The sequence below is a fragment of the Taurulus bubalis genome (assembly GCF_910589615.1).
Source record: "Taurulus bubalis genome assembly, chromosome: 18".
NCBI lineage: Eukaryota > Metazoa > Chordata > Actinopteri > Perciformes > Cottidae > Taurulus > Taurulus bubalis.
In genome coordinates, this window is record NC_136606.1 from 11,626,535 (window position 1) to 11,651,797 (window position 25,263).

General features: G+C 39.3%; 2 protein-coding genes across 2 annotated transcripts in view; both read left to right on the plus strand.

Moving 5' to 3' along the window:
• The window catches only part of neto1l (neuropilin (NRP) and tolloid (TLL)-like 1, like), a gene marked incomplete at both ends in the record, with an annotated part of 58,546 nt that extends 42,335 nt beyond the window's left edge, over positions 1-16,211 (plus strand). Inside the window, 5 exons of the mRNA XM_079234586.1 lie at positions 5,341-5,423; positions 6,455-6,600; positions 11,670-11,783; positions 14,643-15,270; positions 16,151-16,211. Of these exons, the coding sequence (XP_079090712.1) occupies positions 5,341-5,423; positions 6,455-6,600; positions 11,670-11,783; positions 14,643-15,270; positions 16,151-16,211 (1,032 nt within the window). The remainder of the gene's footprint in view (positions 1-5,340; positions 5,424-6,454; positions 6,601-11,669; positions 11,784-14,642; positions 15,271-16,150) is intronic.
• Positions 16,212-21,637: 5,426 nt separating this feature from the next.
• Positions 21,638-24,334, plus strand: timm21 (translocase of inner mitochondrial membrane 21). Its single transcript, XM_079234430.1, has 6 exons — positions 21,638-22,096; positions 22,706-22,768; positions 22,870-22,967; positions 23,247-23,320; positions 23,516-23,621; positions 23,931-24,334. Exons 1-6 carry the CDS (start codon positions 21,811-21,813, stop codon positions 24,030-24,032), a joined length of 729 nt encoding a protein of 242 aa, XP_079090556.1. The 5' UTR covers positions 21,638-21,810; the 3' UTR covers positions 24,033-24,334.
• Positions 24,335-25,263: the final 929 nt, after the last annotated feature.

Below are 25,263 nucleotides of genomic sequence, written 5' to 3' on the forward strand. Positions count from 1 at the left end.
TACTGCAAATGCAAAGGCTTTCATCGGTGGGCCATAGGCTCAATCACTATTGTGTTAACTTATTCAGTGATAGAAGATAACTTAACAGACATTTATTTAAATTAACATCTTTAAGATTTTTACTTTATGGATGTTAAAATTACGGCCGTGTCAACAAAGCACAGCGAAGCTCAGATTACAAACACACACAAAGGGAGAGTGACTTAATTATCTGTTCAGGCAGACATTACTCCACTATATCTTTACATTGCACATAGTTGTTTGCTGCTATAGAAATGCTCTGATTATGGAATAGAGAACATGTAACATGTTATCTCAGACATTTGAGCATATAAAGATGTAAACAGAAACTTAATTGAACAATATTAAGGATTACTGCAATAACTTAAATCAATACATACAAAATAGTGAAGAACTATGTAGGATTGTATTAGTGGGGTAAAGTTCTCAGAGTGTTTGCATTTTCCTGTTACTCACAGGAGAGAGATAAGGCAGATGCCATGTCAGCTTAACCATCTCTACTTGTTTTACTTTTATTTCAGCACTTGTTAATGTTACAAGATGTTATCATTGGCCACCGTAGTGATCTTTTTTAAAGTCATCCAGTCCACATTCGGGAAGCTATTAAACTTGTTCCATCCCTTTTAAAAACTACACACACCCTTACTTTTGATATGCCTGGCTGATAATATTGGTGTGACTGGGATTCATGGCCACAGCAGTTGCTTAGCTCATATCTGACAACATTCTTCAGGTCGCACAATTCCAGCTAAAGCCTTGTTTCCCTTAAGAATGTCCTTCGGATTCAGCTTCTTTAGGCCCGAAGGCCACAGGAACTGTAAGACTGCGTCCTCCATCTATAAAGCCATTCTTTTCATTGTCAGCACCCATACAGCCAAACGATACTGTGACTTTTAAACAGGTATTAGGAGGGCCCCAGGTTACAATCAATGCAAAAAAGCAGCATTAATTCGTCAGTCCCTCTAAGTGGAGTGCATAATTCAGCCAGTACATTGCAGCTGCAGCACCAAAGAGGATCATAAGGCTATGGCTGAGGCCGTGTATGTGCATGAAAGAGCAACAGAGGGATCGAGTCTGGCAGTATGATATATTTTCCTTGGTTTGAATCAGTGTCATATTTCACCCTGCAGGAGTGTCTCACAAGGCAAGTCATGGGCCAAAGGCTGACAGTCCCTGGCACTGATGGACAAGGTGGCAAATACATTTTTCAGCACACATCTATCTTCAGTCACACGCCGTCCTGAAGCTCCCTCGTCCACTGTTCAATCACGCACAACATATATATAACTTACTGTACTCTCTTTCTTAAACACACACATGCTCATGTTACTGCAGTGAGGGACACCACCCACCACATCAGTGTATGTGCTGCGTGCTTTCATTTGCCTATGCTGATACAGTACTGCACTGTACCCAGTGTGCCAGAAACAGCAGAGAGATAATGACATCCTATACCGGAGGCTCTAATTAGACTGTACCGGAGTGCTCCAGCGAGAAGGGAGGAGAGGGGGAAAGGGGAGGAGGGAAAATTGGAAAGGAGGGGATAAGGGAAAGATATACTTAATAATGCATTTTATCAAAGACCTAAATGTATAGGGAGGAAGTTCAGTGGAGAGCTGGCAGATGGGATTGCGTGAAAGGTAACTAAAGGAGAGACTGGCTGAAAGTGATACCTGCAAGTAAGCGATAATGGCCATGTGTTGTTGCCAGAAGTGACAGCACTGCACCAATTCAAATGCCATGATTTGATTGGTTTACTCCACCAATTTGTCATTTTAATTTTATCCTATAGACAGATTTCACCTCGAACAAACAAACTAATTAGCTTTTACTAGCATCCAAAGTAACTTAAAAAAAAAACCAACAATGTGCAGTTAGTGGAGAGGCTGTGCAAGACAATATCAGCCTTTGCATACATACATACATATACAAAATAACAACTCTCGTCATCTGCATTTGCTTTTTTTCTAGTATCATTTCTTCTTGGTGATTCTGTTTGGACAGCTGTCCGAATTCAGCTGACAGCTGTTAGTAGTGAAGTTAGTAGAGGAATATTTTCAGTTGCCTTGTTTTGACTCACAACAGTTACTGCATTTTCCCAACCATCATTTGTGCCTTGTCTGTTTTACACTCTCTGCATTTTTCCACCACGCCTGCCTGCACTGCCTGACACCTTCTGTGTCTTTTCATGAAGATAATGTCCTAAATATGGGCATTCATTCTGACTGTAATGAACTGCACGTACACTGTTACAGGCGTGTTTTAGCAACAGTGAGAACATATTCTTCCCCAGTCAGTGATGGATTCTGCATCATTATTGGGCGCTGCAGAATCAATGATGAGGCAGCCTATTTTCCTGCTGGAGCCAATCTCTCGCCATACAAATTGGTGATTGTGTCTTTCTGATCCATTGCCGTTTGGCTTTGTGATGCCATCTGCAGTCTGATTTTTGTTCATCTTCGGCCAGTTGGAAAAGTTCAGCAAAAGAGCTGTAGAAAAAAACAGCTTTTACAGTATTTATGCACTTGTTGGTTTGTGCATGTTTGCCTCATATAATAAGGCCTTTCTTGATGGCTTTTCCAGTCCAATCTAGCTAGCATCGACCAGACATGAAGAACTGCAGTTATTATTGTTCCATAAACATGAGCAAAAGGGAACGGTTGTATTCTGTGCTACCATTTACATTTCATGTCATAAAAATAATACATTCTTGATCGAAGACCATAAGGCTGTCATCTTTTACAACATAAAAGGGTGTAAGTGGCAGTATGGTGTAAAGGCTTATTTTTCTTGTATCACTGTGTTTGCAATAATTGAGAAGACTTTTGTTTCTTGGTTCTGTAATTTAGCCTGAAACTACGAGCACTTACAAAGGTAGCCATGTCCTAAAGCTGCATTTCTGTCTGTCTGTCCTGCAGACAGCATTTCAGGTTTTGAAGCTCACACTGTCAGCAGGACAACAGTGCCATATGTTTTGTGCTGGATAGACTTTCATTGCAGTCATTCATTGCATTAAATCATAAACCAAAGTATTGGACACATTTAAATTGTGACCAAATGATAATGCTAGATGAGAATTGAGGATTAAGCATCCCTTAAGTTACAATTCATCCTGAGGGAGAAATGAATGTCTGTAAAAACCTTCATGGCAGTTCACCCAGAAATTGTACCCCCTCTTACTCACAACTGCATAATGATCAAGTGAAGTCCAGCCAGAGCCCTGGAGAAATGCCAGATGAAAAGCAAACACTCTAAAGATCACAAAATGTATACATTTTAATATTTATTCCTTTAGCCTTAATTATGGAAGTGCTGTTGACTTACTCTTGGACCTGAAGACTGTTTTTTAATCAGTTTATGTTGAAGTAATGCAATTGGGCCCTGTCCGGCCAGCAGGATACATTGTATGTCTGGGCCAATCAATCCAATAGATGTTTACATATTTCACAGGATAAACAAAGACGTTGAACTGTTGGTGACAGTGGCTGCATGCAAGGGTTACCAATGTCAGTAGGATTCCTCCTCTGGGGACAATATAAGTGTGTATAAAAAAGCTAAAAAAGTCCCCAACCCCAACAAGGCTCAGACCAGTACCAGTAACTGTATCATGATCAAGCTGGGAAATTATGCTCTTTAGCCATTGTTGCATTGCTTTAATCAATTAAATTGAAAAGGTTGAGTGGACACTTGATCAACAATGTTTTGTATTTGTAATTAGTCTCCCCTGATGGAATTAGCTTTTATTAGTTACAGACTATTGCATTATCTTCTTTATATTCTTTGTGCTGTAGGTGGAAAACATCAAGCCTAATGTGGCTGCTATTAGCTGACAATAGAATGGTTAGGCCAAGTGACCTACTTAACATGCTTATAGATACTTTTTGTGCCGATTACTGGCCTCATGAACCTTAACCTTGACTAAAACCTAAAGGATGACCCATCAAATCAGACTTCTTTGACAATATAGCCATGTTTAAACAACATAAACCCATAACAACTACTTTGTCTTTAACTCTTTTGTATTGTAAGGGATTGCTGACAGTTCTCTTCAGATCCTAAATTCTTCATATTTCTGAAAATATAGCTGCATTTTATTAATGTAATTTCCTACAATGTCAAGTAATGTTCCTCTCAGATCCCTGACCTAATTATAATTTCTTTCTGAGTTCATCCACCTGTTCAAAACAACATTTTATATCCACCTTTATATTTCCATCATATGTTAAAAGGCACTGTGCTGACAATTCATGCTATATTGGATAGACCACTACAGCACTCCAGAGTGACATCTGCAAAGACATCAGAGCATCTTCCATCTTCTTTACTGCAGGGGTTAAGACATACATTATTAGGAAAGGCACATCTCTATGTTATTGCAGTAAAAGGCAAATTAATGCCATTGGTATTGTGACAAAAGCATTAAGAGTGGCTGAAGAGGACAAATCTTTATTAGATGGAAGATTATTGAATATGGAATCCCAGGGGAATTGGTTAGCTTGTTTCCCTCCTCCACTCCATTTCACTTGTCATGTTGTTGAAGCCGAGTTGACATTCCAAGGTCCATTATCCTGCTCCATCTGCAGCTTTCGTCTTTGGGCATTTGAAGCGTCACATTTCCCTGTCACAATTCGGGAGCGATCCACTCATTAACCGTAATGATGGCGAGGGCTGTGCGCAGCCAACCAGAACCATAGCCGTGATTGGGCGATCTCAGCCTGATGAATGAGCGACACACAATGCAGAGGCATTAAGGAAGTATTACTATCACCTAGAATAGCTGTTGTGAAGAGTCAAGGTGGTTACCAAGGTGGATATTTCACTCAATAATGCATCATTAAGGTAATAAAATAGTCCATATAGCTGTCATGGTTTAAAGAGCTTCGTTATATACTGTATATGTTTGGTATGCATGAATTTTAAAGTAAGGGTCTGAAATTAACTGTATATGAATTACATGTTCTCTCTTGAAAATATAAAGCTTGTGGCAAAATGTCCAAAGTCACCTTCAAGTTTAACAAGGTTGTACGTTTTGTGTAATGCTTTATCCCAAATAATAAGTCTAAAGCGAACAGACTCTGAGTCGTCTTTTCATATGCGTACATAATGACTTTGTACAAGCTGCAGTCTGTCCGTCTTATTTCATTACAGAGCCTCTAAATCAGGCTCTGGGGTAATGAGTACGAATCACAGGTCATAATAGGAATAAGCTGAAATATTTTCAGTTCACCTTTTTTTTCTTTCCACTTCTTTAAATCCTCATTTGATCTCTGCCTTTTCTCTTTGTATTTCCCCTCCTCCCTGCCTCCTTGCATTGGACAGATCTACCTGCGTTTTCTCGACTATGAGATGGCCAATTCCAACGAATGCAAGCGCAACTTTGTGGCAGTGTATGATGGTGGCAGGTGTGACATTTTTAACCTCTCATTTTGATACATTATACAGAGGCTCAAAGTGGCGACGGTTACTCATTAATTTTAGGCCCTTTATCTTGTGATCATGACTTAATAATCTCCTTATCTTGTGATAACAATTTACCATTGTGACTTTAATATTTAAATATGGCACGACAAGCAATTAATGGTTTTGACAAAATACAGCTCCTTTACCCTGTTCATGTCAAGTTAACCTCTCATGGCTTAATGGTAGCACACTGAGAACTTAAGACTTGAATAAGAGCAATTACTTTCCTGGAATCAATTTCTGACACAAGGAGAAAGAGCTTATCATTATACAATTATATTCAAGACAAATATTTGTCTGTCATCGTTTAAGTAATAGTCCAAACACATTCAGAAATACGCTTGTTTGCTCTCTTGTTGAGAGTTGCAATCAGTGTAAACTCCAGGATTTCACTGCACCCAGATGAGAAATAGCCAAGCACATATCCCCAAAAAAACTCAATTTTGTCATTTTTAGATTAAACAAACAAGATGTAAAGGTGCTGAAAGGTGGATTGTGTTGCTCTTGAACAGAGCCAGGCTAGCTGTTTCCTCCTGTTTAGTGTTTATGCAAAGATAAGATAGACAGTCTGCTGGCAGTAGCAATTGAACATTAATAAAGTGTGTTTTCTAAAATATCAAACTATTCCCAGCTTCACTTGGAAAGCCATAACTTCTTTTTATCTCAAGATCATAAGATATTTAAATCGTGATCAAAGCAAAATATCTTCAATATCTTGAGATAAGGAATTAATTGAATCATTAACTGCAATACGCTTAAAACAAATATGAGCTCCCCAATAATCTAATTTGTTATCTTGAGATTACCTGAATATAAAGTTGTGATCACATGATATTGCCCCTTAAAATAACAGGAGCAACCACGTCTGCTGTTAAATGATGCAGATAATTGAGTTTCACATTGAGATTCAGAGTGAATCTCCCTGTTACTTGATAATAAACTGCATATGTTATCTCATCCTGACGCGCCTCAGTTCGGTGGAAGACCTGAAGAGCAAGTACTGCTCCACGGTGGCCAACGACGTCATGCTGGTTTCTACAATGGGCGTCATCCGCATGTGGGCAGACGAAGCCAGCCGCAAAAGCCGCTTCCGCATCCTTTACACGACCTACCAAGAGCGTAAGATTTCTACACTCACGCTCATGCTGTTTATCATAAAGATGTTGACTGCAGCATCACTAACCCACTGAGGGAAACTGATTAGCTTTATTAATCAGACTGCTGCTCCACGACAGCAACATTGACTCCAAAATAAAACCGGTCTGGTCTTTAGTGGTGGACATTAAAGGAAGATGGAGGCACAGTGTCCGTGTTTATGGCAACTTCTATTGGATGCTGTTAATAGAAAAGGTGCTGTCAGAGGTTTCCATTTATTTTTATGACCATTTAAACAGCAGCAAGCAGGAAACCAAGAAATGTGATTTCGATTATAAGGAATATTGCCTGTGGGTTATTGCGAATATGATAGTATTGGTGGATTTTAGCTCAGTGCTGCAGCACTGTTCTTAATAGATAGATACAGACACGGATAGAGAGAGACTGAGACAAAGGAATATCTAGGTGAGCAACATAATGTTCTACCCATTTTCTTTTGGCCAACACAGCACACACATTCTCTCTCTTTCTCATTCAGTGACTCCTCATTGATGGAGCTTGTAGCTTGACAGGGGTTGCAGAGGGCATTTTTTGTACTAGTGAGGTGAATGAAGAGGGTCTCCGACTTGTGAGTATACAGTATGTCAATGTCATTCAGCGCCTTTTACTGGCGCACACACACACACACACACACACAGACTCACACACACACATATTGCACTACTAGGCATCTTTTCATTTTTGGAACTTCAAGAGCTATCTCTCACATTAAGAAATGGATAAGATGATTTTTTTTATGAAAACCGTAAAACGCTGCTAAAAAATGTTTTTTTAACATGATTCAAATACAATAAATATGTTAAATCAATTCAATGAGTTTCAAAAACATAATTTGCGGTTCCACTGAAATTTCATAGGTGCTATCTTCTTTCATTTTTATGATGGCAAAAGGAAACAATGCTTCCTTTCAGATTGCTCGATTGTTGCCTCGTTGCGTCTTATTAAGATTATGGCTATTGAAAAGAAGAAATAATGCATCATGGATTAAGGCATCATGGATTAAGGCATATATTCAAAAGCCAGTGACTATTTTAAGGTGAAATGAATTAGCTCTTTCATCCGACTGCATGGTCGATTGGATTTATTGAATGTCACAAACGAGACCCATACACTTAACGAATCGTCACTCCTCACATATCTACTACATGTCTATATTGGTTGAATGTGTATATTATAGCAATACGATTCATTTAGTGTCTAGCTTCTGCAGAATAAGCGAACATGCATTAGTGTTAGTTGTTTGTGTTGTGAAGTCAGTGTCCCCTTTTGTACGGCCCTTCCACCAAGCAGAGCCAGGATGTGCTGTTGCCAGGGCAACGCTTCTGCTTAAGTCACTCAGGCGATCCCCAGCCAGACCTCAGCCTTTAGAGCAGCATCCGCCACAGCACAGCAGCACTGCACCAACCCTGTCAACAGTAAATGAACAGGTGTACCGGAGAGGTAATGCAGTCTAGTGATGCTGTCTGAACTTGCTGCTCATGCAAGTCAACTTTTTTTTATTTTCAAACGGTAAAACATGCGAAAGTGCAATGGAAATAGTGGCGTACGGCTGCTTAATTCAACATAATTTCGTCACAAGGCAAGATTTCTTGACCAGATGACCTTTAAATTATATGTGCATGGTTTTGGAAGATTTTTAACCTGTATGCACTGTTTTCCCTTGTTGATTTCATAATGTTAAACAAGAGCATGTTTTAAAAGGCTACAGCCATCACATTGAGGCACACGCAGTAGAAATATAGCAAGTAGATGATCATTCTACATTACAGCTCTCCGAGAAACTGAAAGGCGAGGAAAATATTTTAATGGGTCGACTAAGTGTTCAAGATGCCACCTGACATTTGCTTGATAAGGCTTTTATAGGAAAAAACATCTTCCAACTACCAACATCTGTTCAGTGTACCAGTTAATTCACCTGCACCGGAGAAAACTTAAAAAAGACACCATTTTAGGATAGTACGAAAACATATGTAGTGCAGCCATTCTTCAAAGAAAAGTTTTGTTAATATGTATACAAAAAAAAAGTCATTTTTTAAATCATTACTTATAAAAGATGGAGAGCAGGCGAGTGCAGTTTACAGGAGGGTAAGGTAAGGTGAGGTACAATGTGCACCATGTACGACAGAAGGTAATTAATGGTAAAAGGAAGACTGAGAGTGTTTGTTCTTGGTGGTGCAACTTGTGCAATCTCTATTTGCAGGGCAATTTTTACAATAAGCGCTCCCTTGCTACAGTAGATTCCAAGCCTATATATATAGCAGCTGTGTGTGTTCACAGCTGTTGGTTTCCAGTGGGACCAGCAGTTTTTAGAGAACCATTCACAGCGGCTAACTCCCAGCAAGATGCTCCAATGGGGACAACAATAACATTCCCAAACGCAAACATCCACATTTATTGTCTGTGCCGTGTTCACACCTGCAGACACTACTGATCTTGCTCTGTTTCCGGACACACACACACACACACACACACACACACACACACACACACACACACACACACACACCTGCTATGCAGAACTACAGTGTAAGATTACCAATGTGAAGTATGAGAAAGTGAAGCCTATCTTTACCCGAGAAGCAATTATGTCTTAGGTGATAAATGTGCTCATGTGACATCTCGTCTGTCAGCACTGTTACGCCTCATCAACAGATACCCGTCTCTGGGGCTGCAGATGGAAATTTGCTCTGGCTTCACTACACACATGACTTCTTGTTTCTTGCAAAGCTTCTTTGCTGAATGCATGAAAGAGTTTAAGAACAACACAGTATGCTTATGTCTGTTAACATACAGATCTTTGGGTCCTAGGATTATATCATCTCCACGCACTTGTTATCTTGGTTACTTTGGGATTATAAAGAGCAGTGGGGGAATTAGGTTAGATTGCACAGAAACGAACAGTAGGATAAGAAGCAGGGATGGATGGATGGATGGAGATGGATGGCTTTTTGGAAAATCCAGGGTTTATAGAAATTCCTTGAACTGGGATTTAGTTCCATGATAACAAAAGAAATGTAATCCACATAATCAGATGACAAATACCATTGTTTTTGCTCAGTAGTAAATGGAAAGAGAAAGGACTTTGGAAATGTATGCAGGTCCCTCTCCATGCCGTACTTAAAAAAAAACAATAGCATACAACAGCATATTTCACTGGTAACCAGTGAAGGGAGGCCAGTGTCGGGTAGATGAAAATACAGTATATTATCAACATTATAGGTTAAAAACAAGAATCAGTAGTGCATAACCAGTACCTGACAGAATTGTCCCAAATTAGAGCAAGGGAGAGATTATGCCAAGAAAAAAGATAATTATTGCAAAAGGAAAGCAACATTGACAACATCAGACAAAACAAAGAGATATCATCCTCACCTTCTAGAAATAGCCTAATTACACTCAAATCGAACAAAAACCCAGCTCTACAATGGCTATTTGATTAGAATCAATCATGATAACCATGTGTTGCTTCTAGCGCTTCCTTATAACCTCTCTGCTCTTGGAGCCCACCTCTGCAGAGACACATCATTTATTTTATCAGCTACTCATTTAGGAGTTCATTTATGCTTCCAGCAGTGACTTGGGATGTTTCTGTGTGGGCAAATAGGCCCTTTTATTACAGAATATCTTGAAATTAATTTTGTAAGAGATTGTAGATCTCACTCTTTAAATTGTCTTTTCTCATCCTATGGCTTGTGGAGGAGACAGGAGGCAAAAGAAGAAGAGGGCTCCCTCTGCTGGTTATTACCAAACTTTCTTTTTCTTTTTTGGCATATAATGTATGAAAGAAAAAGAAAATTATGAGAAAGAGGGGATCAGAGGTAGGGGGAGGAAATGAGAAGAGGAGTCTCAGAACACACACACAGATAGACTGCGTGACATGAGGAAATGCTGGCAAAGGCCCAGCCAGGATGGGATTCAGAGAGGGAGATAGAGAGATAAGTCACTCTAATTTGGTATGTTATTATTCACTTGGGATGAGTGCTGCGACGAAAACAGCCATACATTACTGTAGTAACACTGTCAAATAGTCCCCAGATCTGCCACGCCACTGGCAAGCTGCTTTAGTACCCAGTGCCAGTGTTGTGTTTGAGGGGGGAGAGAGAGAGAGAGAGATAGAGAGAGAGAGAGAGAGAGAGAGAGAGAGAGAGAGAGAGAGAGAGAGACTACAATTATCCAGCAGGTGACAGTAAAACGGCACTGTTTTTTGGCACTCTAAATTAAAAAGGATAAACTATTAGCATGTTGTTAGCTTGCCGCGGCACTCTTCCTCCCTGTTAATGACCGCATGACACTGATTTTATGATCATGATGGGTGGCTCTACCTCTTATGACGTGAAGGCAGCGCTGTGTGTCGGGCCAGTCGGGGAGGGCAGGTGCCGTGATAGATCATGTGTCTGAGGACGTCCTCGTGTTTATGGCCTGCTTTAAATTTGTGCTGACGTGGACTGTGCACCGAGGAGAAAAAGACAACGTCTTACGTGAATAGTAAAAACTTGTTTGCGGGGTTCAGTGTGCAGATGATTGTGAAATGCCTTGTCTTTCTGGTCAACACACACACACACACACACACACACACACACACACACACACACACACGCACACAAGCACACAAACACACACACAAGCACAGACAAGCACACATACAGTATGCTTACATTTCAAGAAATTCATATCAACAAGTTGTCTCTGCAAATGTTTGAAGAGGAGGATGAGGATGAAAATTCATGAAGAACAGATGGGTTTGGGGGAAACAGGTCTGATTTGAGTAATGCCCATCCAAATTTATTTCCTCAAAATCTGGCATGCAGGGACATCTTCAGCTGTAAATACTGATTTGTGCTGCAGCATATCTAAAGTGTCTTACACATCTGCTGTTGTTAATGAGCGAAAAATCTCTAAAAAGTAGAACTTTTCACTCAACTGTTTTAGATTAGATTACAAGTGAGTAAATACAGGATGAGGACTCAGTGAAGTGAAGATAGCACGACAGTATGATTCTGTAACTGTTGGTTTAATTTGTTTTTCCTATCCAGCTCCATGTGATGCAGATGCCTTCTTCTGTCACAGCAACATGTGCATAAACAACACGCTGGTGTGTAATGGCATGCAGAACTGTGTCTACCCGTGGGATGAGAACCAATGTAAAGGTGAGACGTTACTTTTTATAACATCAAAAAGAGATACACTATAGGAGAGATCTGTTTGAGTGTTTCTTTGAACCTACAGCAAGCAAGTTCCTGTGTATTCTCTGACTTGTACTGTCAATTTCCCTTAATTTCCTCTGGAGTTGGATCCCTCATGCACTCTGAATTTGAAAGCCACCGGATCTATACATTGATCCCCAGTGTCTCGCCACTGCCAGCTCCATAATTTATCTGCACCTCAATCTGTGATTTTCCTATTGCAGCATCTTCGTTTGCTACATGATGCTATTCCGATCATTAGCTGAGACGTGTGAAGACATCTGCGTAACACTGCCAATTAATTAGTCTTCTGTTCCTCGGCTTTTCATCACCCATCACTGTGTTCCAGGAACATTAGATGAGATCGTTACTGTAGCTCCCCTGAGCCCTCTAGCTTTGAAACCTCCACGTCAATAAATACAATTTATTTTTGATGGGCGTTTCACTGTTGTGCTTCACTTGCATTTAAGTTGGTTTCTAGTTTTTTTGCTTCAAAAATATACAATTTACACGTTCACACTCTCCCACCTGGGAACCTAGAACCTAAAAAAGCTGCACACAGAGAGGCCACGGTGCTGTAACTCTCTCTTACGCATGGCAAATGACAAATTGCCTCAATTAATTAAATCCTCCACGGCCTATTCCTCATTCAGACTGAGATACCTTTCCACCCTACAGTCTGAGTTTGAAATTGTGCAGAACTCAGCATGAAGAGTCCATGTTTCTCAGCCTCAGTCAACTCTGTCTTCCACCTTCTCTCCGCACTAGTAGTAGCGCACAGTGGTACTGCAATGCCCACATTTGTCCTCATTAGTGGTAAAATGTCAAGTTGTATTCCTTTCTCCTCTACATTCTAAATGTAACCATTTACTGTCATTGAAGCTCAGTGTGCTGTGCTACGTGATCATCCAGCATGTAAATGCTAGACCACTCCACACACTGTAGACAGTCTTTGTAGTTTTTTAGTCCATATTTGTGATAGCTAATGGCAGTCATGGCCTTAATATTGTACATTTGTTAAGAGATTTACCGTATGTTCACGTGAGCTATGGTATCTCCTTCTTTGAGCTGTTGCTAAGAGACTCTTTATGACCCTTTGCTAAGCTCCGTCCCACTTAACTACTGTTGCCATTCCTTCTTGCTTTCCATCCTGGCACTGCATAATGATGCTGTTTACAATGATAACTCAATGAATGCATGATATAAGCAAAGCTATGAGTCAGAATTTAGATGCTCAGTTTTTTCACTTTTTATTTTGAAAGAAAAATAATTACAAAAGCATGCTCATCCAGATGAAAAATACAAGGTGATGGACTGAATAACATATAAAATAGTGAAAAAAATAGTCTTCACACTAGATATTGCTCCCATGAACATATATGCAATTGCCACGAGTGACATTAAGAGTGGCATGCTTTTCTTCACTTTTAATATTGCCCCATTCCCTTACCCTGGCCTAGGGTTTGAGGGGCAGCGTACTTTGATAGACTGATATCCCCTATCAAACTGCTAAGTAGCATGTCTCAATAGGGATCACATTGACTTATTATTATTAATAAGATATTAAATATTGATTACAATAAAATAGCTTTGACAAACAAAATGTGAATTGCTACGCGTACATGTTACGTCCACTAGCCTCCACTTCATAAGGAGCATGATCTGTTTAAACATGCTATCTGTCTGGGTCGGTCGTGCCCTAACATGCTCAAGGTTTCTTCCGTTGTTTCCCCTGTTTTAAGGTTTTTTATTTACTTATCTTAATTTAATCAGATAAGTCAATTGAGAATCAATTCTCATTTAGAATGACGGCCTGAGGCAGCAACAGAAGGCACGTCGATAAAAGACATTAAAACCAAGATGCAACCAGTGCAATAAACAAACATTAGACAAAATAAAACATCACAGTGTGTAAGGTGTATACAACAGAGATATATGTGTTCCAGAGAAGCAAATTCAAAATCAGGTACCGTGATCAGAAACTATTCTTGTTGTGAGTTTATTTAAGGAACATGTCATTAAGAAGTGCAAACCATTCCAGTCACTAGAAGCGACTGAGTGGTGGAATGAGTGATGGCCAAAGGGGGGGAATTAGCCTGAATGTACATTGTGGTTACTGTTGGAGATAATGAGCCAAGCAGAGATATGGTGGGTTTTCCCAGTTTCCCCTTATACAGATAGAGCGGCCCACAACAGGGGGTGTCTTTAGCGGCAAGCTAATTCCCCTCCTTTGGCCATCAATCATTCCGCCACTCAGTCGCTTCTAGTGACTAGAATGGTTTGGTTCTTCTTTTCGACTATACCTTGAATAAAGAAAGTAGCACCGTAGTAGCACTTTAGTAGCACTTGAATGTGTGTGTGTGTGTGTGTGTGTGTGTGTGTGTGTGTGTGTGTGTGTGTGTGTGTGTGTGTGTGTGTGTGTGTGTGTGTGCACATGCTCAGCCGTCAGTCGTCGACAGTGTTTGACAAATATTCACAAAATAATTTATGACAAAACACGTTAAGGATTGATACACAGTTTAATCCAGTTTGGGAAATAGTCAAAAACTCTTTCTATACAAACTCTTCATATATAGAGTATCTCTCTTACAACAATTCCCTGAGACATCTAAAGCTTGAAAGGCCTGCCGTGCCTAGTTACAGTTGCTGAGCTATGATTGAACAATCCCTGTTTGTGAAGGGTTCAGCCCAGGGAATAGAGTTAGTGATAGTTCTGTTGTCTCATTGTGATAGTTATCTTCACTCGTTTTGCTCAGCATTTCAAAGGGGCGTGTAGTTCATATTCTCATTAAAGTTCCCTTTTTTTGTTTTACCAATGTTCAGAGAAGAGGAAAGCCAACATCTTGGACAACCTGAACAACACAAACGGGACCATAATTGGCGTCACTTGCTGCATCGTCCTCATCCTCCTCATCATCTCTGTCATCGTCCAGATCAAGCAGCCACGTAAAAAGTACATCCTTCGACGTGAGGACTTTGACCCCACCATGTTCCAGGAGGTCTTTGAGCCGCCCCACTATGAGCTGTGTACTTTACGGAGCGCCACCACAGCTGCAGCGGCCTCAGCAGACTTAGTCGACCTGGCCGAAGACTTTGAGAACTACCACGCCCTTCGCCGTGCCTCCTCTCGCTGCGTCCACGATCACCACTGTGGCTCCTTCTCCAACCCCGGCTCCGCCCACATATCCCAGCTGTCACTCAGTGGACGTGGAAGTCGCGGAAACCTGAGCGCTCGAGACGCAGCGGCCGCCACTCTGCTCGCGGACCTCCCGCAGCCGCCCATGGCAGTGCGGCCCTTGCTGCCGTCCTCTGGAAACCGCAGGAGCATCTTGGTCATGAAGCATAGCTACTCGCAAGAGGCAGCGGACAATGGATGCGAGATGGACGACGACCTGGAAGAAGTGCCCACCACCAGCCACCGGCTTTCACGCCACGAAAAGGCAGTACAGCGGTCAGTATCCATAGATTTCTGATGAGGAAAGAACAGCAACCGTAGAGTTAACCATGGGGATGTTTGAAATGTGTGTGGGATACTTAGGCCTACATGCATTTATGTTTTCCTCTTATTTTAGCTTGGTTCTTCCTCTTCCTCTCATTATTATTATTTTATATTATGATAAGCATCCTGTTTTGCATTGATCCTTGTTCTTTCTCCCCTTTCTATCATTAAAAAGTTGTTTTTCCACAAAGGGCTAAATCATGTTAACAAATGTGCCCCCCCTCTTACATGTCAAGCGCCGCCTGCTAGTTTCTCCTCAAACAGTGATTCATAGCTTACAACTATTTCACTCTACTGTATTTTGAGGTTTGTTGCAGCTCTTTAAGCAAATACAGACCTCATTTTAGAAGATACTAATTCTGTAACCAGTCCAGTTTTGACTGCTAACACAAGGGCTTGAATCTGTGCCTCGTAAAGACAACTAACTTCACTGACATGAATGCAAATTATTATAAAATATGCATTTATATTCCTAACTGTGATACTGAAGATATATTACCTATATTATATACAGCTTAGCATATTGGCATGAACAAGATCTAAAAAACTTGCACCATGATTGCTTGAAAGGTAACTGTATATGTTTACAAAAACACTATGTGGAGGTGTCAGAGTACATTTTTGGAGAAAATACGTTCCTGCATGCACTTTCTATGTGCTCTTTCCAAAGTGGTCTTTACTGTTTATTCATTTTCTACAAGTCTGCATGCGAGGCTGCCGGTGACTAGCAAGGCACAAATGACGTGTTTTGCTGTTATGTAGCACATTATGCATTCTGACCTCTCTATGCAAAAGGAATTTGATATTAAATGAAAGAGCCATGACATTTCAGGTTCTGCCTCATTGGCTCTTTGAGCAAACATGAATCAGAGTACAACACAACTAGGGTCTAAGAGACAATTTCAAGGTAAGCAACCCTATCCAACAATCAAAATCTCTCTATGTTTTTGTGTAGTTACCATTTGCCCAGTCAGTATATACTTTAATGTAAGTTAGTTTTCCTTTTCTGTGATTTTTGCCCGGGTTTATATATAGTTTTTTTTATTTGTTCATTTTCACCAAGATGGTTTACTTGCTTGCAGCCATCTTGCCCTCCAACTGAGTTCGTTTGAAGTATTTGTGATGCTTAATTAAGTTGTGTATGTCCTCCCGAGGACATACATTGTATCACTCAGTGGACATTCATTAGCATGGACTTTTTCAATCATCTTCAGTTGAAAATCGTATCAAATAATATGTCTAACCTCTGCACTTTTCTCCCAGTAGGCCCACAGCAAATAATTCAGTCACTTGTTAAGTCCACATAAAAGCACAAATTGGAAAGCAGACGCAATCCCACGTTTTTATGAAACTATTCATGTATTTATGCACACACTAAAGAAAGCACAGTAATTTACAAATTTTTACTGATCACACATTTATACTGAATTACTCTGTAGTTATGCATGATTTGTATCACTTACAGTATTTTATTTTATGTTTGGTTAATTGTGAAGCATAGTATTTATGCCTGTGTGTAACAGTTCATGTGTATGCTCCACGACTGTGCTTTCATGAGGTTGCAAAAAGCATAATACGATAGAGTAATACGAACATTTTTGATGAATGAATATGAGATTTAAATAACCGATGAGAGGAACTTGTTCATTAAAAAGTTACATTTCAATCCAGAGTTATGGAAGTTCATGCTTGCAGCTTTATGCTTGCATAAAATGGAGCAGTCACATAAAGTGCTACCTATTGTTTTGTCTTTTTATGTGTAAAGTGTGCTGTCGTGTCGTGTGTGTGTGTGTGTGTGTGTGTGTGTGTGTGTGTGTGTCTGCTTATGTTCTACATTATGTTGCATTGTCTCCATCATTTAGACTTCTTGAGAATAGTGCAATCCTGGATCAGTACGAACGGGCGTCACTCACATATGAAAAAGCGGAGCGGAGATTTACACCAGCATGATGATGCTGATGATGCTGATGATGATGATGATGATGAAGGGACACTTTGAAAAAGGATATTGAATATGTATTCATGTGCAAAGATGAACACAAAGGACTAGATGAAATGCTGTGAAGCGCATCAGCTCTGTACGTACTGCAGTCAACCCAGATTTTATGTCTCATTGGAAAGAGATTCTTTAGAATGATCATGATTACAGATTATTCATTATTAAACTTTAAATTTGGGATGTTAGTCAGAAACATATCTGTCATTGTCATTGATTCCTCACTGATAACTAAATGAAAGTGATCAAACATCTCATGTTTATTTCTAAGCATGTATTTTTCAAATGAATAGCACACATACTATGATTTTTATAGCAAACTATAGATGCTTACAGTTTTTCAAACTAAGTAGATTTATTTTATTAGTGAAAATTTAATTAATTACTAACCGTAATACATTTAAAGCTGTTGGAATAACCAGAAGCAGTATGATTTGGATAACAGTTCAAGGCCGAGATGTGTGGCTCGTGCATGCGTCTTTTGTATCCATCAAACATTAACTTACTAACATTAAAATATGAAAAGCCCCCATCTACTAATAAACAAGTCGTAGGACATAAAGAGTAGTGGAAAAAAGCATCTTCAAAATTAATTAATTGCACTGCATGCTGTTGCTAATCCAAATCATTGGGTGAAGATAATTGCGCAAATTAAATTCAAAATTTTCTTTTTTCACACTATAAAATTTCCTTTCAAATATGTTGGCAAACTTTTTGACAGACGTTTTTATTTTTGACAAATGCATTTTATTTCGGCAAACATGTTTACTTCAAGTCTGTTTGTCTTCTAACTCTTCTACTGCAGGAGCTTAATATATTTGTATTAAAACAGACTTTTATACTAGGGCAAATTGAAAGGATGATTTTTACAGTTACTCAAATTATCTTTCAGGGCTGGTTTTACTGATGCTTTGTAAAAAATAAATGACAATAAAGCTTCTCCTTTTTTTTATTGGCTTTTGGTCAACAGTTCCTCTGTCCCTTTCGCGTGTCCTTAAACTGTCAACACACGCTGTCCATGTCTCAGCTTCATAAATAAATAGATGTTCATTTATTTGTTGTGGCTGATCTGCTTTAATAGACCCAAACATTAAAAAAATATATATCTTTTACTAAGCAGGACAATAAAATGAGTCCTAGACAATTCAAATAATCTATCTAAGTACTGTCTAAGTATCTGACAGACAAATTAAGGGACTTTTTGTGTTTGTCCTTCTGAGATTGACCCCATATATACACTGCAGAAGGGACGGATCAGCCCTTTAATAACGGTCACTGTTGGCTGCTTTTGTAGGAAAAGCAACCTTTAATATAATGAAAGAAAGAATAGTAGAACAGCTGTGAGCACAATGAGCAACAAGTCACACTCACTTGCATATGACATTGTTTTCCTCACACTTTGTCATTGTCTGAGTTCCAATTTTCTTCTTACTGTCTCTGTTTTTATGGTATTTGCCATCTATGTGTACATTATTTTCTGTATTCAATGTCATGTATGTATAATTTACATCCACGCTCCCCTTTTCCTCCATATAGATCCGTATGTCTGCACATACTAAATAAAATGTTTCTTTTCTATACACACATTGTTCTCATGTCTGTGTTGTCTCTCTGTTTTATTATTTGTGCCAACACTCGTCACAGATATTTAAAAAGCAGTCAAAACAGCTCACATAATTACTCATCTCTTCCTCTCTTCTTTACTCTCTCCTGAACACACACACAAAGTCACAGTCATCTTCCAGTTTATAGATGGAGGCAGACAGCTCAGTTATTAAGTAAGTTTGAACCAATTTGATCAGAAGCAGCCCAAGCAGCAGATGAGAAAAGTGTAGGACCCAGAACAGACTTAAAGTAATAGTGTTTTCATTTCTCTGCAGATACATCAGACAGATGCAGCATCATTCCTCTGCATCTTGCCAAGTTTGACAGCATTCGAAGCTAAGGTTTAACTCCCTTGCATCTTAAGTGAACTGTTGCCCTGAGCAACTTTACCAATGTAGAGATTTGTGATGAGAAAAAAAAAAAAAAAAGATTTGTGGTGTACGCAGGTTTTCCTTCTTTGCTTTGGGACCGCAGAAGTGCATTTTCCCCATATGTGCTCCACAAGTGGCTGATTGACGAGAGGTGGAACACAGATGATATCAGATACGGGACTGAAACTTTGTTTTTTGAAAAGTAGAGTACCTTTAATGTAAAGTTGTTCTTGGAGAAAAAAATAATAATCAGGTTTTACATTATTTTACAAACTTGTAATGTTCCCATCACAATATGAAATTGCATATTTCAGCTGCTGATTTCACATTATATTTCATATTTTGATGTAATTTCTTTACAGTAGAGTATCAGGTTGTTTTTTATATCCAAACAAGTAAAGAAAGAAAAAAAAACTGAATGTTTGAAATAAAGTGATGTTAAACTTCATTAATTGGTGCTGAGGTGAACACATGACTCTACTGACCCATCAACTAACGTTTATCTATTCAAATTTCACAGATGTCTGAACATTAATTACTTACTTTATCTTTGTCAAACTAATTCATTGTGATGTTTTTTTTTTACTTGTTTGCATATTTATTTGATAACAGAAAAAATGCTGGACAGAATGTTTTCAATAAACTAATGTTTACTGATTGTATTGTGATGATTTATTTTGTCAGTAATATGCTTTTCTATAATTTTCTGTTCAGGGGCATTAAGGATACATCATGAACTCAGTATTTCTTCTGGGAATTTGCGGGTTTTAATAATATTATTAAATATATAGTAATAATATTACAAAAATTATATATGAAAATAAAAGGGTTTAGTATTACATTAATTATTTTTAACTAAAATCACGATCTTTTCCTAAACCTTTGTAGTTTTGTTTTACAACTTAATAAAGTTATTTGAATATATAAGAAATATACTTATTTCAACCCAAACCACAATCTTTACCTAACCGAGTAGTTTCATTGCCGAAACAGGTTTCGCTCCTGTTGCTGTATATTCATATGAGAACTGATGAAAATAACTTTTTGATGACAAAATAACTTTTTGTAAGATGGAGAGGCTGGTCCTTGTCCATCTCTGCCCCCTGGTGAGCTCATCCCTGGACACACTTCAGTTTGCCTACCAATCTGGCATGACGTTGCCATCTTCCTGCTACAGAGATGCCTCTCTCACCTGGAAAAGGCTGGAAGCACTGTGAGAGTCATGTTTTTCGACTTCTCCAGTGCCTTCAACACCATCCAGCCTTTGTTTCTGAGGGACAAGCTGGAGCAGACCGTGGTGGACCACCACCTCACTGCATGGATCCTGGACTACCTCACCAACCGTCCACAGTATGTGCGGATACGGGAGTGTGAGTCAGACCGGGTTTCCTCAAGCACAGGGGCCCCACAAGGAACCGTTCTGGCTCCATTCCTCTTCTCCATATACACCTCGGACTTTAAACACAACTCTGACAACTGCCACCTGCAAAAGTTCTCTGACGACTCTGCAATCGTCAGCCACATCTCTGCCGATGATGACAGGGAATACAGAGAACTGAACCAGGACTTTTTAGGATGGCGCCAGCAGAACCGCCTCCAGATCAACTCTAGTAAAAGCAAAGAGCTGGTGGTGATCTTCCGCCGGGGGAAAACGCTCTCCTCCGGTACCAGTGAGCATACAGGGACTGGACATTGAGATTGTAAAATATTTTAAGTACCTGGGTATTCACAATAAACTGGACTGGACTGGTCTATTGCATTCTTCTTTACTGTTTTTATTACCGTTTTACTCTTTATTTATATTACTTGCTTTTTTTATTTACTATGTGTCTCTTGTGTGCACTGCTGCTCTAATCCTGCAATTCCCCCACTGCGGGACTAATAAAGGATTATCTTATTTGATCTTATCTTATATTATACGAATCGTTTTATGCTGAAAATTGCTTCATGTTGAAATATAGGCATGTTGATAGACTTTCATATCAAGTTCAAATGTGATCATATATCAATATTATGTTCTGATTTATTAAGAAAATTGTTATCAAATCGAACAAAAGGTAATTTATGTATTGTGTTGGTTTTCTAAAAGAAGCCAGTTGTTATACCTTTCATTATTTGTATGCTACTAAAACTATTTGTAATACCCTGAAAGTATACTTACCTTGTCTGGTAACGTGTGTATTTGGTTTTCTGTATAAGGGCGAGCGACAGTTGGTGCTCCATTCAAAACTCAATCTCCCATGAATCCGAAGGCGCGTGACGACAAAAGCATGCGCATAGGAGTACGAAATAGCACGACTGACTTTTGACACAGACCAGCACAGCACCGTTGTGTCCGAGTCGTCTGAGTAGGTTAGTTGTTGTTGTAAGTTATGCATTTATGACGCATAATAAGTCACTTCATATTCGTTTAGCCTTCAGGAGGTGCATGTTAGTTTGTACAGCTTTTGCGAGCTGTCGACCCCGCTAAAGCGCTCGCGCTCAGCGTGCTAGCTTCGCTGACTCACAGAGGACACAATCATGGCTTACACGCAGATATTGAAAGCCCTGCTGCACCGGAATCTACAACAGACCGCGACGAAATGTAGGCTCACGCAAGTCAGCTTGCTCATCCGCACGCACAGGTCCGTCTCGAGTCTGACCTTCCACAGAAGAGTCGAGGCTCCTTCGTCCGTCCTGCTGCCAGTGCTGAGCGGCTTCCTTCCAGCGCAGACGCGGAGGGGCGCTCAAAGCAGCCCCGAAGAGAGAGACAGGTCTGTCTCCAGGTACCAGAGTGGGAGCCCGAAGCCTTCCGCCGCACAAAAAGGTATTTTCATTTGATGGACTGAAAAGATGATATAGTTTTCATTGTTATTGATAGACTAGACTCATATTGATTTAGTCCATAAATGGCATTTGAATCGTGGCCCTCACAATGACTAATGCAATGTGTAAAAATGTGCTTCTCTGGTCCAGGAGCCAATCTATTTGTGGATTAAAGCAAGCACCTGTTTGCATTTGTGAAACTATAACCATCAAATGTATTCTACTTTTAAAAGTACCAAACTGTTGGTTAGAGTTGACACCAAACATAGTTATCCCTCATTTTATTTGGCTCTGTGTTGACAATGTCTCCTGAATGATGATGTGTATTTTAATATTCTTACTCATTTATTGTTTGTGCACATTCATTGTAAAGCGTCACTATTTTTTTTTTTTAACCTTGTTTATTTCATCTTATTTCTGTTTTTAGGTTGTTGTTTTTTAACATCTGCCTCTCGGGACTACAGATGAAAAATAGCCTCTTTGCTAACTCTGGAGCATTTACAGATTTCTTTTTAAATTTGTATTAATGTGCACTGTCCCCTTATCAAATAAACCATTTAAAGAACTGTTGGCTGATTGTCTAATAACTCCTACCTTTAATATCCTCCAGTGAAAGAAGCTGGCAGAGACTTCACCTACTTGATAGTTGTACTCATTGGGCTTGGGGTGACAGGTGACTACAACTTCAAGATTTCAAGCAGAATAATCGTCACATTTTCAAGTCAAATAATGCAAATGGACAATAATGTGTGTTGTTCTGTGAACGTGTTTCAGGTGGGCTGTTATATGTGGTGTTCCAAGAGCTGTTTTCCTCCTCAAGTCCAAATAAAGTCTATGGGAAAGCCTTCAACAAAGTCAAGTTAGACCCAGAGGTGAGAAAGAGCTCACAGGTTGCTGAGGCCAAACACGGTCTTTTCCTAACGGTTCAATAATCTAACGAAAACATCTCCTCCAAAAGTACACAAGCGTGAAACACTGTAAACTTTTTAGTTTTAGCGTTTCACTGAATGCGTGAATTAATGATGACAATTATTATATTGTGTGTTGTATTGTATGTTACCTATTCTACATTCAATTCAGTGCAACATTTGAAGTAATTTCTTGTTGAGTACAAAGTACAATCAAAAACATTTTGTGTATTGAAAATGTAGGTGATTGGTGCATTTGGGGAGCCAATCAAGTGTTATGGGGAGACTACCCGTCGAGGAAGGAGGCAGCAGGTCCAGTGAGTATTTTGCTGCCATGTACAAATTGTTTGTTATTAGTTGAAAAAGTAATGAAATATATTGTGTAACTCATAAGTTAGCATATGTATGATGGTGCTTGTGATGAGGTATCTTGTTTGTTTATCGTGTGTGTGTGTGTGTGTGTGTGTGTGTGTGTGTGTGTGTGTGTGTGTGTGTGTGTCTTTCCACATAAGTCATCAAGAGTACCTGAAGGATGGACAGAAGCATATGAGACTTAAGTTTTACATTGAGGGCTCAGAGCCAGGCCGTAGAGGAACCGTACACTCGGAGTCCATAGAGGTTGGTGTTTGCAGTTTATTTAATTCAATTCAGTTTATTTGATATAGCCCAACATCACAAATACAAGTTTGCGTCGGAGGGCTTTACAATCCCTGTCCTGGGATCTCACATCGGATCAGGAAAAACTCCCCCAAATAAAGATAGTAAAAATCCTTTCACATGAAATGGATGGGACATACCAAAGCAGTACTGTGTTCAGCTATACCAATATTTAAGAATTGTAATTCCACATGTACAGTGGTTATTTGTTTGAACGTTGTTTTACTTTTATCCACCAAATTTAGATTGTTAACTTTTTTTTCTTCACAGAATGCCGAAACTGGAAAATATGAGTTTCGTTACATTTTTGTGGAAGTAGATACCTACCCAAGACGAAACATCATTGTGGAAGATAACCGATCAGCAAGATAATGGACTCTTTACTGGAAAAGCGCTGTGAAAATGTGAATGTTTTTGTGTAGCTGAAGATTTACTGTAAATGTCACTTTAATTTACTATTTAAAAACTTGTGATAAACATCAACAATTTTCGCTTTCCACAACAATGGAGCATTTGGTGAAGAGCTTTTCACAGGATATGACCATCATCTTGTTTGTGTTATTGTTAAATAAATATTACACGCGCTACAGATCGTATTTTGACTAAAAGACTACAAGATCACCAGACTTTTGTAATAAACTGCAATCAAAGATGCTTTTAAATTGTAATAAAAATGTCTGTTCTATGCATAAATGTGTACGATCGATCTTTTAGCGTTATTGAATCCAAGTACTATGTGAGATCTCTCTCATTTTAGATATATTGAAAATGTTGCAGATTTATTGTATTCTGCTTAGAAATAACCTCAGTCATTTTACATGCACTATATTGTCTGATGGGCCTGCTTTTTTTGTTTCCTAGATAATGATGTATTTGGTAGTCCTTTTGGAATGCGTTACGAAACAATGACCACTAGATGGAGGCAACGAGCCACGGTACAGGAACAACCTCATATGACCTTTTATATTTACATTTTACAACCATTTGAATGCGTATTTTGAATAGTTTTTCACTACATATTTGGAGGTATGACGGGGAAACACGGAACATCTTATTTTAAACGATGAACACTGCACGTATTACATAGATGTATGTTTAATATATAGAGACATGTTTAATATAGTCATGATTTCGTCTTATTTTCATCCTTTTTGTCTGAAGTTATGCTACCTTCCATGACCCTCGGAAATATTATGATTTATGATGGATGTCAATGAAATGCCTCAGCTATAGCCCGATAAGGATCCCTTTGTTTTAGCTCTTTTTGTGACAGCGCTCCTGCTTGAGATTCTTGTTATTCCTATTATTAGTCCTTTATGACAATCAACGGCACATGAACGCGAAAACGAACCCATTAGTTGTGGGGGCAGCTTACGGGAAACCATGAAGGCAACACTCCTGTGAGCACCGCCCACTATTAAACCAAAGACAGGGGTGTGCTAACGTAAGTCAGTTAGCGTTAACGCGAAAACGCTGTACGACTAGTTCAGGTTTTTTTTAAGTTGAAGAGTAGCTTGCTTGTGTGTGTGATATCAAGACGATATGTTCATAAATCGGTTCCGTTGTTGTGTCCGCAGTAACGCTAACGTAAGATAACGTAAAA